Source organism: Caloenas nicobarica, chromosome 1 (assembly GCF_036013445.1).
Source record: "Caloenas nicobarica isolate bCalNic1 chromosome 1, bCalNic1.hap1, whole genome shotgun sequence".
Lineage (NCBI taxonomy): Eukaryota > Metazoa > Chordata > Aves > Columbiformes > Columbidae > Caloenas > Caloenas nicobarica.
In genome coordinates this window covers 125002531-125015819 of record NC_088245.1, presented here as the reverse complement: position 1 = coordinate 125015819, position 13289 = coordinate 125002531, and the positions used below count along the sequence as shown (strand labels likewise).

The 13289-nt window shown below is 48.1% G+C and overlaps 1 protein-coding gene across 2 annotated transcripts in view; it reads left to right on the top strand.

The window, feature by feature from the left end:
* Positions 1 to 1558: 1558 nt before the first annotated feature.
* The window catches only part of HUNK (hormonally up-regulated Neu-associated kinase), a 60427-nt gene continuing 48696 nt past the window's right edge, over positions 1559 to 13289 (top strand). For both annotated transcript variants that reach the window (XM_065648858.1, XM_065648867.1), the window contains exon 1: positions 1559 to 1822. In XM_065648858.1, the coding sequence (XP_065504930.1) occupies positions 1559 to 1822 (264 nt within the window). The remainder of the gene's footprint in view (positions 1823 to 13289) is intronic.

The window sequence follows — 13289 nt, the reverse complement described above, 5'->3', positions numbered from 1 at the left end:
GAAGAGGTTAAAAAGAGGTGGCAGAGTGTGCAGGGGAAGAGTTGTGCTAGCCAGCCCTCTAGGGGGAAAACCAGCTTCACATGGGGCAGTGGTGCAATTGCAGCAGAGCTCTAAGCCAGTTTTTATCAGGTACAGCTGCATCTTTACAGAAGGTTTTGCTGACATAGCTCGCACCTCCTAGAGTGTGCGTGATTTCTTTTTTTCAAATTGTTAACTAACACACAACCACGCGGGCAAAACTTGAAAATGCAGATTAGGCTTGAACATAAACAAGGGTCCTTGTTTACTTTCTTGCTGATACCATGCTAAAGATAGGTTTTAGGTTAAAATCCTTAGGATCCCTGAGGTATTTCAGTGAATTAACCGTTTCAATAGGTCGTCCACAGCATAACCTGAAGGTTGCTGGCATCACTGACCATCGGAAACTCAAGGCGCGGGTAGCTCTACTGGCTCTGGCTCATCTCCCGTCCCTGCTCTCCCTCTCCGGGTGCCTCCTGTTTCCCAGCGCTGCCTCCAGCGAGGTGGAAGGGCAGTGAAAAATGGCAATATACCCGTTTCTTCTCCCTCTCCACGAGGTGGGGAAGATCGATAGAGAAATGGGTGTCCCCTGGACGCAGCCCGCGGAGGATGGGTGCCCAGGTCGCCTCCTCTCTCCCGCTCCACCGGGCCCCGGAGAACATCTGGGGGATGCAGGCTGCGGGGGGAGACACTCAGCCAGGAAGCCCGCTCTGCCAAACAGGAGGAGGACGGCCGGCAGAGGAGCCGGGAGGAATAAGATGGAGAAGCGGGTGGTGAACGAGGCGGGGAGCGCAGCCCGCCGGCGCCGCCGGAGCAGCGGGCGGGCGGGGCGGTCACGATCGCGTCGCGGTAGCACGTTTCCCGGACACGGGAGTGAGAAGGACTCAGGCGTGCTCGGGAAGGAAGGTGGGGAAAAGCAGCACAAAAGATATTCTCGGGCAGCAATAAAACAAAGCCACACGCAGAGTCACGGCGCTGCCCGGCAGCCGGGACCCCTGGTTCAATTCCAGAGAGGGATGCGCTGCCACCCCCGATTTGGGATGCCGGGGGTGGAGGGGTGGAAGGAGGGGCCAGCCGGATTTGAACATACCCAGGCTGCCGGGTTTGGATCGCATCTGCTCCCGCCGCGTGCGAGCGGATTGAATTACCGCAAATTCAAACTGAATGAGCCCTTTCCCCCTCCCTCCGCCGGTCCCTCCCTCCCCTGGTCCCCTCCTCCCCGCTCGGCGCGGCAACCTCACGCCCGCAGCCGCTGCCGGCGCGGGGCAGAGCAGCGGCGGGCAGGCGGGCGGGAGGGAGGCGGAGGACGAGGAGGAGGAGGAGGAGAGGCGCCGGATCCAATGAGGGGCGGCAGCCCGGAGCACCGCACCGCCGGCTCGCCCCAGCCCCGGCCCCCCGCCAGCCCCGCTCCGCCCCCCGGCCCCTCCGCCCCAGCCTGGCCGGCGGCGCTCTCCCCCGAGCAACTTTCCTGCTCGCCCGGTGACCGCCCCGCGGGCCGGGGGCAGCAGCATCGGCAGCAGCGGTAGCGGCAGGGCCGGGCATGCCGGCGGCGGCGGGCGACGGGCTCCTGAGCGAGCCCCCGGCGGTGGCGGGCAGCGGCGGCGGCGGCGGGGAGGCGCGGAAGGCGGCGGCGGGTGCGGAGGGCAGTTTCCTGGCCGCCTGGCTGAGCGCGGCGGCGCCGCGGGAGCGGCTCCGCGACTTCCAGCACACCAAGCGGGTCGGCAACTACCTGATCGGCAGGAAGCTGGGAGAGGGCTCCTTCGCCAAGGTCCGGGAGGGGCTGCATGTGCTCACCGGAGAGAAGGTACCGCGCCCGGACCGGGACGGCCGGCACCCCTCGGGTGGCTGCCAGCACCCCAGGGAGTAGAGGGGGAGGGCGGTGTGTGAGATGAGTGTGCTGGGTCTCTGCCGGCCAGGAGGATGAGCCCCCAGGCGGAGACTCCCCCCGGGGGGCGCCGAGGCGGGCGAGGCGCGGGGCTCCCCTGGACGCCCGGCTCCAACTTCTCCGCGGCACCGCCGCACGCTGCGGGCGTGAAAACGGCGCTTCCCCTTCGCATGCCGAGTTTTCCCTGGGTGTAATTTTGCTTTCCTCTTGAAATACTTCTGTTGCCTTGAACTGCCTTCCTTTTTTATTCCGTTTGCTTCCTTTTTTTTTTTCTTTTCAGAAATGTGGTTTTAATGTTAATACTTGTATTGCTGAGGAGCAGTCACTGTGTGCAGCCTAGTCGCGACGTTTAATGTGTAGATACATACAGGTACTTCTTGGTCATCAAAGCCATGGGAGCTGCTGCGTGTGTTTGGAGGATGGTGTACAGTTCCGTGATTAGAAGTTGTTGGTATCACTGCATGGCAGAAGATGTGAGGTGCACTCTGGATTTCTTTTTTTCCCCTGGTGCTCGTGTGAAAAGTCTGTGGAGGGTGTCTGCTTTTTGTTTATTATCTGGAACCTTGCAGCGGAGGCTTTTACCCATCAATCAGGGTATGTCACAATGCTATAAAGAGTAGTAGGGGCTTGGCTGGGTGGTAAACAGAGCAAGAACAAGCCTCCTAGGGCTCGCCGATGAAGAGTTGTTTGAGCTATATGACTTCGGCTCTGTTTTAGCAGATCCTTAACAGAGGGCTACAAAAGGCGGGATGCCTTGGACCAGTGGGGCTAAGTACAGTGTAATTTCCTCCATCTCTGGCATCACTGTAAATGTGCTGCTGTTACGATTGCACCTTGGTAGTTTGCATTCCTGCACTCTTGGATTTTTGTATTTTCTTTTTTTCATTCCAGTAAATTTGTCACAGAGTGAAATTTAACATAGGGCTCTGAATTTCATCATGAGAAAAATGATAAGGTTAGTGATTATTATCATATCGGAATGCAAAGAGAAAAATTTTGCTCTCTTCTGTTACCAAGCGTGTGCTTCTCCTTGGTAACAGATACATCCAATGATCCTCCAGTTGATAAAAGGCACATGCACATACACGCTCTTCCCACCTCCTCATTTTTGGGTTGCTACATTTATCTCAGTCTGCTAAGAGGGGAAAAAATAAAAAGACTCACCACACAGCCCTCTGTCTCAGCTCCCAGGCCTGCTGCCTTTTTTTTTTTCCCCCCCTCGATGTCTTGAATAACACACACTGTGACAAAGTGACAAGCAGAAACTCCAGGAGAATCACACTTCCTTCCTGCTGAGCCACCATGTCCGTCATTGTGGACAGGCATGATGATCTCTGAGCTCCATCTGACCTGATCTTGTACCATGGGATCAAAGGAAGCTCTTGCTGTCGACTTCAATGGGTGAAAGATAAGTTGCATAGTTTCAAATTGACTAATCAAAGGTCCATCTTCCCAGAAAAATCTACCTATTTAATTCCAGGTATTTATGGATAAGCAATTTGAGTTAATGGGTAGGAGACGAGCAATTAATGGTTTGCTTCAGGTGAGGTCCTATCTCAGCAAGGTTCCTCCCTCTAACCAGAGGGGTGAATGCTTTCTGCCCCACGTGAGAATTTCGCCCCGCGCAGAGAGCTGATGGACACTCAGCTCTTCTGGGCATATTCTTCTGCCGAGCTTTCATGTGGCCTCCAGCCAAAGGCAGCTGAAACGTGCTCAAACTGGCTGTGCCTCACAGCTGCTGGCAGCTCTGCCTACATGGAGCCCAGCATGGGCGATTGAGCTGTGCCTGTGATACAAGGGAAAGAAGAACATCTGCTTACCCAGGCTAATTTCTTTCAGAGTGCAAGGCTGTGTTGAAGAGGAGGGTGAGGCTGGCAAGGGTGGGAATAGGATTGGGAGCAAAAGCATGAGGTGGAGTGAGGGTGGGGAGCCACCACAGGGAAGGAGGCTCTGTGGGAATAGGACATTTCACGTAAGAAATGGTTTATCTCCATGGCAAAGTACTTCCAGAAGAGTATCCTGATACATGAAGGGCCAGATCCATTGATTACACTATATTTGTGCCTTTAGAGAAATCTCGGTGAACAGCAGACCAGGCTCTGGAGAGTTAGGTATGACAGTGTCAGCATCTGAGCCCAGGCGACACCAATGGGGACAGACCTTTTAGCAAGACCTGTTATGACAGGACAAGGGGTAATGGTTTTAAACTAAAAGAGGGGAGATTCAGGCTAGACATGAGGAAGAGATTTTTTCCAATGAGGGTGGTGAAACACTGGCACAGGTTGCCCAGAGAGGTGATGGATGCCCCATCCCTGGAGACATTCCAGGCCAGGCTGGATGGGGCTCTGAGCAACCTGATCTGGTTGAAGATGTCCCTGCTAATGGCAGGGGAGTTGGACTGGATGACCTTTGAAGGTCCCTTCCAACCCAAACTGTGATGCTCAGCACTGACCTCCTCCTCCAGACGTCAAGTGGCCAGAGTCAGGCTGGAGTTAAGGGGTCTGAGACATGGCATCAGTAGCTGCACGTGGCAGTTCCCTTCTGTCATCTCTCCCTACCCACCTCCACCCCTAAACTTGTATTGGAGGAGAATCTCCCAAAAGTGATACCGTGCTCCTCCAGAGGCTGGAAGAGAAGATCACTCTGTTAGGGCCTGGTGCTGTCTCTCCTTCCATGGGGTGAGCCAGAAATTGCCCATGTACAGTCTTCTGGTCTGTTCACTTGCAGAGAAGTTAATCTGCAGGAGTGTATACTTAATGTGCTCACAAGTGGAGTTCAGCGAAACAAAATGTGGAAACAAAGCTGTCTCTCGTGGACAGCTTGCTGGATCAGTGTAATTGCTGCATTTTTCTAAGCTGATGCTTTATGAGCCTATTATTCCAGGATTAGTGCCTACATGTATTTCGAAAGAAAAAAAAAATTAACAACTGATTTTTGTCTGGTAAAGCCATTATTGAACAAGGGCATTGCCTAAATTTCAATAAAATTGCCATAATAGTGTAAAGTAGGGGTTTTATTACTGATGTCTGGTAGCTGTTTTGGCAGGATCTGGGCCATTATGGTCACCAAAATATCTAACTTCAGTGAGGGAGGCCCAAACAGGTTTTGATTTGCAGCAGACCTTAGCAACTCTGGAAGAGTTAATGTGCATTATTGTTTCATAAAATTGTGTGTTTATAAATGAAATCTGTGGATTAGTGAGTCCCCAGCTAGGCTTGGATCCATTGCACTGACACAATGCATTGTACAGAATCAAGGCAATCCAGAGTGGATGCCAAAAATCTGCCATTACCTCACTCTGAAATTGCTAGGAGCTAAAGAGGTCTTCAAGAGAGCATGGGATGTTATATACTTTGGGCCAAATACTAGTTAACTTTACCGGCTGCTTCGAGGACAGTTTGATGGACGATGCATTTTGAGTGACCTGTGTGGGATGCGAAACGGCAGCTCCTATAAGCACCTAAGCACGAGAGGGTGAACTGAGGTGAGATTTTTAAACTTTCTCTATGAATGTATTTAGCATTGGACTTTAATTCAAATCTTTTACAGTATTTCTTGCGGTTAATGTTGCCATAATGTAAGGCATGCTACTATTTTCTGGGCTTGAAAAATGTTTGGTAGTGCCTGATGCAATTATGTGTATTTTAGCTGAGTGCAGGAGAATGTTGAACAGATTATTCTTTCCATTGCTTTTGAATAACAATATCGCAGCCTATAATCTGACATTTTTGGGTAAAAGGCTGATTTGTCAGATCGGCTCAGGCAGTCTTTATTGCTAATCTTAAGGAAACACAGTTCCTCTATGAAGAGCAAGCCAATTTAGCTTTAAATTGTGGCTCTGAAACCCCGCTGAGTTAGCTGTATTCAGCTAACTTTGGGAGCCTGTGCACAATATATTCTGGGATTGTTTCGAGCCTTCTGCTTGGGGCTCAGAAGGGTCAACCGCTGGGTGACGGGAACTGGGCAAAGGCAGATACTGCAAGATAATGATTTTGTTGCATTTTTAGATAGCTGAGATTATGTTGCCATTGCTGTGGTGGAGGTCGTATGAGGCTCTGTTGGTGGACTGAATAGATGGTGTTATCTGCTGTGGACCCTGGTGAAATGTCCAAATGACTCCATAGAGCGTTGCAGTGACAATATAATGACATAACATTGAGCCAAAGTTCTTATAAACAAACTTAAACTGAGATTATATTTAACTACTTTTAGGTGTAATCTTTAGCACTACAAAAAAGAGTCATTGAAGCAAATGGAATCATTTGATTTCTCATTCACCAAAAGATTTGTGCGTTGTTTTCTTTAGCGCTATTGTTAAGCTCGGGAAAGGAACATTTTTAGGTACAGTCAGTCAAGGGCCTTTCTGCAACAGTGGGAAGCAGCGTCTAAAAATACAATTTACCAGTTTCTTCTATGAAGCCAAAGCAATTAATATTAACAGTGGCCTTTTCACAAAAGAGTTTTGTGTTCAGAATGCGTTTCAGTATTAAAGAGGCAAAAAACCAAAACAAAACAGAAGAGGTGTATTTGGGCACCCTGGAGGTGCTGGGGTAGGTAGGTGGGCAGAGCAGCCTCCCCGCAGGGAGCTGGAAATGCCTCTTTTCACCCCGGTAGGCTCTGCCCGGAGGAGGGAGGCGTTTCCAAAGGGCACTTGCTAGCGGCACGTTGCGCTGCCTGCATTGTGCAAAATTATACACCGGTGTAGCGGGAGCATTTCTGTGCGAGCTTCCTGCCCTGCCTTTGCCTCCTGATGCTCTTTTCAATGGGCTCGGTGGGAGCGGTGCAGCTCCCAGCGTTTTCGGTAGGTGTGGAGCAGCTGGGGCTGGAGCTGCTGCCAGGGAGCCCAGGGGAGGTGGAGGGGTGGTCAGGAAGGTTATGTGCCTGCTTTACATCAGCCAAGCCTCCTAAAATGCTTCCCGTGACCAGGCACAGGCTGTCTGGTTAAGCAGTGTTTATGTACATGAGGCTATAGAGAAGTCCATATGCGGCGCTGTCAGTCCCTGGCGCTGCACCCCACCATTCCCATGGCAAGCCCCCTGCCACTGCAGACCCCTCCATCCCCTTCCCGTCAGGGGCTTTGTTACCCAAAGCAAAGGCTGGAGCTGCTTGTTTTGCACAATTTCTGTCTTGTAGCCACAGTTTAAGAGAATACAGGCAAATGGATGCTGAGAAATACGGACACAAGTGGTGCCAGTAGACAACAGCAGCTGTTACAATGCTATATATCCTTTCTCATGTCACGGTGTTAATTTTGCCTTGACTAAATTCACTGTTTTCCTGTGTCTTCCACCATAGTCCTCAGTGAATGGAGACTTGCTGGCCAAAGGCCTTTAGGTGTGTTGGCAGATGAGATCTTGCCCCGTTAATGCCCTTGGTAATCGTGCCTTTCCCAGCAACATTGCCGCTCTTCATCTGGGAAACCAACACTGGTGGGGGCTTCCCGTTGAGGGTGTCTGCACCAGGACTTGGCTTTGTCAACCTTGTCCATATCTCAAGATCCAGGGTTGCCCAAGTGGTAGTACTGACTTAAAAAGCTGGGAAATTTGGTATATGCTCATATATAGTCCTAGGATCTTTACCTCTGTCTGATTTCTGAGTTTTGGGGGCTGTGAGTGTGTGTGTGGGGTCACTCACATACAAACCTTCTTGCCAACCAAATGGGCTGGGAAGTTACTTCATTGCAGACAGAAGCTGAGTTTCTAAGGTGGTTGCTGGTCCTTCATTTCAACCCTTTCCTTTTTTCTCCCCCAAATATTGTGAGGTCACAGGTGAAACTGTGAAACTTGGAATGTCTTCATTGCTTTCAGTGGCTCAGAGGGTAAACCCACAGGATTTTAATTTGAAATTTGATCTGTTATTTTATGTTCTTCCTCCAGTGATACTTGTATGTGAGTTTTCTAGATGCATTTGTTCCCTCATGCTAAGTATTTAATTAGTACTTCTCTTTTTACGTGTTTCTCTACATATTTTAAAATTTTATCGCTATTTAAAAAACCCTTGTTTTGAAAAGTGCTTACTGCAAATCTGCATGGTGGCTTTCTCCCAGCATGCTTTTCACTTTTATGAACAGCTGCCAACTGTTGCACCTGGGTGATATGCCACTCTTAATTACATGCACTGAGGGAATAAAATGAGGGTGTTTCTGGAGCCTGAATTTTGACATTTCCTTGCTTCTAAGTGTTTGCTTTCACAGCTTTGACACTCTTCTTTTCACAGAGGTTTGTGTGTGTGTGTGCAGATGCCTAATTTTTATTGAAGCTGTTAAGCATATGCTTTTGTTAACATATGATACTTCAGAAAATGATTTGAAGGACAGTGTCATGGTTGCAATTGCATCAATGAGGACTTGTCTGGAAGCAGGACCAGAAGGTTGGTTGCTGCGTCAGTACAGAGTTCCCCCATACGTTATATGAAGCGTGCAAGAATTTGAGCACAAGGCAGAATAAACACTAAACTGCTGATGTGCACCTACCTGCTCAGTTTGCTCTATGATCACCTGTTAACAGTTTGTTCATCTGGAGAATGATTGCATCAGGCACTTGTTATAAAGCCACACTCTTCCCTCCAACCCTTTTGTATCTTGCATACTTGGCGTAAGTGGGAATAGCCTTTAATAGACAAGAAAGCCTCTTCATTAGTGCAGTCTGTCTTCCAGCAAGATTGCTTTAATATTTTTCAGCTGTAGCTTGCAACTTGTTCTGCAATGAGATGAATTGATGCACATGTGGCAGTTGCTTATCCTCTTGAGATAATCTGCTTTAAAGTTTACATTCAGCAGTTTTAAGAACGTCACTAACAGTGCATGTCAGCGATGTGCTGCTTTTCATATAGACTGATATAGTTTTAGTGGCATATGCAGGATTGAGGGAAGCCAAGTGTTTAGGTTGAATTGATACCAGGTGTAGTTCTTATGCAATGCTTACATCTGGATCCTTATATTTGTTCTTGCACGTTTTGTATTTTTAACATATTCAATGATATGTAAAGCTGTATGCTTATTTTTGTAGGCATGTGTTACCTATAAATGTCTTGGTAATTAAACTATGTCTTGTTCCTACATCTTGCAGTTTGCCATGTCTCCTTTTACACCAATGAGGTGGAGAATGCTACCGTAGCTTCATGCTTTTCAGTGGACATAACACATTAGACATATTTGCCCATCTGCCCTTGTGAGTTATTTGCTAGCCTGCAGTTGGGAAAAGGGATGCTATTAGTAAGCAGCACTGGTTTGTCACAAGGATATAACCTCAGAAGAAAAGCAGTCGTGAGATGGTGTGATAAACCTTCTGGCAACTGAATCGTGATAGTCTGCCTAAACCCAGAGCTGTTGTGTTGTATGAACAATAGAAAAATGAGCTGCGAGTTTACATGCTAACTACGGTACTCTTTAAGGTTATGGAGAAGCATCTGAAACTGTCCCAAGCCAATGATTAGGTAGATATCAGCCGGAAGAAGAATTACGTGGATTGCAGTGTTGGTGCTCACCCAGTAGCATGGGATACAACCAAAGCAAAGCAAACCAGTACTGGCTAGATTCAGACTATCTCAAGTACTTTTCTGCTTGGCATGTAGCCACGCTTTGCATTATTTCAACTCCAGATTGGCTTAGCTGTTATTTTCAGATAAGCTGAAGAGCAAAAACCCCAAACCTCTCAATTCTGCTGTGCTTTCTTGATGGGTTTCTGTTGGCCAGTCTTGAGGGTATGAATTTAGTGGTGCCAGTGTTCTTGGTGGGCTAATGGAGGTCGTGCTGATGAAGAAAACTGGGTAGATTTTTCCAGTAAGCCTTACAGGAGTAAAAGAGAGGCTACCATCACAAGCATGGCTGTGGGGCCCACGCCAGGATGGAGGTACCTGTTTCTAAGCTGATACAGTGAATCCCTGCAAAACCTGTCTGTTGATCTGCATTTAGGATCGGTGCTTGCAGGGAGCAGCATCAAACCTCATCCTCACAGAAAGAGTCTGGGAGGAGTTACCATGGCCTCCCAAGGAGACCACCTGCAAAAACAGAGCAGAGAACTGGTGCTGCCCTGACCAAAGTTTCATTTTCTGTCAGTGCTTTGCTCCACTATGGCACTGCTGAGCTTTAGGTCCATTACCTTTAACGCTAAGTCCAACAGGGCCCTTCTCATTTGCAGTGCAAGATTAGTGCTACTAGTGCTATGAGAAAAATCATTGCAACAAAGAGAACTAAAAAAAGATAAGTTATATATAATAAAGTTCCTTTACTCTGTGCCTGTTGTGGAAGATTGTCATGGAAACATTTTTTTTTTTTCCAGAGAATAAATTTATTTTCTGTGAATAATGTCCACAGAGCTAAAGGAGAGAACATATTATTTATATATAAAAAACTTTATTGGAGACACCCTCCTCTTGCCTCCCAAGAGTTGTAAATGTTTTATTGACTGTGTTTTAAATCACTACAAAGGAGGAGGGTATTACCTGGGCCTGAAAAGCAGTGGCTCTTGGGTTTTTGTTGTTGTTTTCCTTTGTTTGTTTACACAGTTTTTGTTTGCCTTTTTTTTTTTTTTTAAATCCTTAACGCCATACAGCTGTATTGGTATTAAAGCACTTTAAATCAGGGACACTTAGTCTTCCGTAAGTCTGGTTCTGCATTTGATCACTAAAATGTGAAACGGGGACTATTTAATATGAAACACATTATGAATCCGAGATCAGGAAAATGGGAAGCGGCATGAGCTGCCGGGTTTCTCCCATAGGGATCAGTGTTGGAGGAATGTCATTTGGTCTCGCTCCTCTGCTTTTGCTTCCCCACGCGTAATCCGAGATCTTCATCCATCTCACTGTGACAGAAGACGTTTTCAGCATTCGGAAGGCACGTTATGGTTTATCAGAAACAGCTAGATGGGATACGGTTTGTTTGCAACCAAGGCATCAACCGTGCTCCAGCTCTGGTGGCTGCTTCTTGTGCTGACAGCTCGCCAGGGCCACGTCAGGGTGGAGAAGACCTCTGTTTTCCAGCAGTTCTCACGCCGGCCTCCTCTGTGAGGGGTTGTGAGCAGCCATCAGCTTCCATCGATGTGAAATAAGGACCTTGCTGCTCTGAACGGGGTTTCCATCTGCTGCAGTGACTACACGTCAGGATCCCCATGCCCCTGTGTGACAGGCCCTGAAAAGTGTCTGTCACGTTAGCTGGTGGTACCTTGAGCTCGAAGAGTTTTCACATTAAGTACTGGGCGGTACTTCAGCATGTCAGCGTTGCCTTATGAACAGCCCCTTTCTGAAAAACAGCTCATATTTGGAAAGTGATACCTGATGAATATTTCACATGCGAATAGCAAGGCAAACCCGTCTGTCCCAGGCGGTCAGGGGCACGCTGTCTCCTTGCAGGGGATGCCTCTGGCCTGGAGGCTGCTTTTGACAAGCTCACAAGGATTTCTTTTGGAACCTCTTTAGTGCATCCTCACGTATCTCTGTGTCTGGCTTTCTGCCGCCACTGCTTCCATCAGTCTCTGTGTAATCTCTCTTGACTTGTGCAGATAAATTTAGAGGCCAGGGAGGTAAAAATATGTTCCTGTCCCTCAGGAGATGCAGTTATGGCTGCCCCATTAAGTAGTTGACCAGGAGAGTGCTGGAAGGTCACTGGAATTGGTTTCTTTCTGGCAGAGGCAGAGGTAAGATAGATCTCCTCCATGACCCACTCAGGACGAGCCATGGGTTCCTTCCCGTGGATGGGGCTGTGCTGTAGCTGCACAGGTTCCTGCTTCCCAGGCTGCTGGGCTGTGCTCTGACCCCGTGGCATCCACACGTTGTAAAAATTCTGCTGCTTGGGACATACGGCACCGAGGGAAAACGTGATTCGTGGGGGTTTCTGTTCAGAGCAGCTGGGTAGGGGCAGAATTATGGCATCTTCCCTGCCTCAAAACCGTCTCCTGCTGGTCCCTGTGTTCTGAAGGTCTGGCTGTTTCAGGTGGCAGAGACGCTAGCAGATAAGAATGTGTCTTTCTTTCAGTTGCTTGAAAAGGGAGTGAAACAGAAGATGAGAGTGAGGGCACAGCTGGCTTTATGGAACCAGCAGTGTAGAAGCGTGTCCAGGAGAGGATAACAGTTGCCCGTGAAGTATGTCGTGAAGTTACCCATAAATATGATGTGAAGTAAAAAGCACATTGAAGAGAAATCTGGCCGAGAACGGCTTTCCTCCAGCGAAGCTGAGCTGCTCTGTGGAAATGGACCACATCAGACAAGGCATTAGTCATGTGTTAAATCAGCAATTGGCTCCGCTTTATTTCCTTCCTTCCTGACTGAAGTAAGAGGGAAAGGAAGGAAGAGCTGCAGAAATGCAGGGGGTGCCGTACCATGTGGAAGGGCACTAAGGCAGAGTGTGAGGAAGCCCTGAGGAGTCCGTGCGCACAGTCTTGCAGTACTGACAGCCTTAAAACCTTCGTGTGGTCTGTCCTTGCTCTTAGAATAGCGGGAGCAACCTCGCAGTATGTCTTTACAAACACCAGTGCCTCGACACGTCAAAACTCTGTCTCCCCGCAGAAACACTGATTTGACTGTGCCGATACAGTAGGCAGCAGATTCGTGGGTGAGTTGGGCTGTCTGCAGCAGCATCAATATTTGCATGACTCTTTGTGACACTTTATGTCTTTTGTGCTGAGGAGCTCCATAAAGGATGTCAGAGAGAGCCTGTAAAATTTACATCCGTTGATGTGACTGCTGATGTCTCCCAGAGTGTCTTGCCAAGGTCAAACCCCACCCTTCTGTGTCATGTCTTGTCCCCCACCACTCTCTGCCAGGGCCAGAGACCCTTCGCATGTGTACACAGGCACTGAAGCCCAAAGGGATCACAGCAATCGTAATGGCCTCCTCTAGAAGATGAGCCCTGGTATTCTCTTCAGGAGTACCCGTATCAATGTTGTGTTGATCTATTGCATACTTTTCAGAGAGGGGGGAAAAATTCAAGACCTACATTCATCTCAGTAAGATAAGATGTTTCTATCATTACTTCACCACACCTAAAAAACATGGATCATGGTTATAGCCTGAGTTTGCCCAATCTACCTTTTGCAAAGTTAATTTTTATTTGGGTAGATTAGAGATCTTTCTGTTATCAGAGATCTTTTCCTCATGTAGGTACTTGCAGAAAATGATCAAGTTAGTGCTTAACATTCTCCTAATTAAGTATTTTGAGCTTCAGTCAGTTTCTACGACAAACAGTTCTTGGACCTCAAACTGTTCCTGAAGCTCTGTTCAGAACTCATTCCAAATTTTTAACATTATTTTTTAATTCCTGGCACCAGAACCAGATACAGTAATCTAATAATAGTTCCCAGTGCCTTGGACAGGTGTAATTAATACCTTTTCTTACTTTAACAAATACATCCTGCTTATGCTTTTAGGGATTATGTTTAAGTTGGCTGTG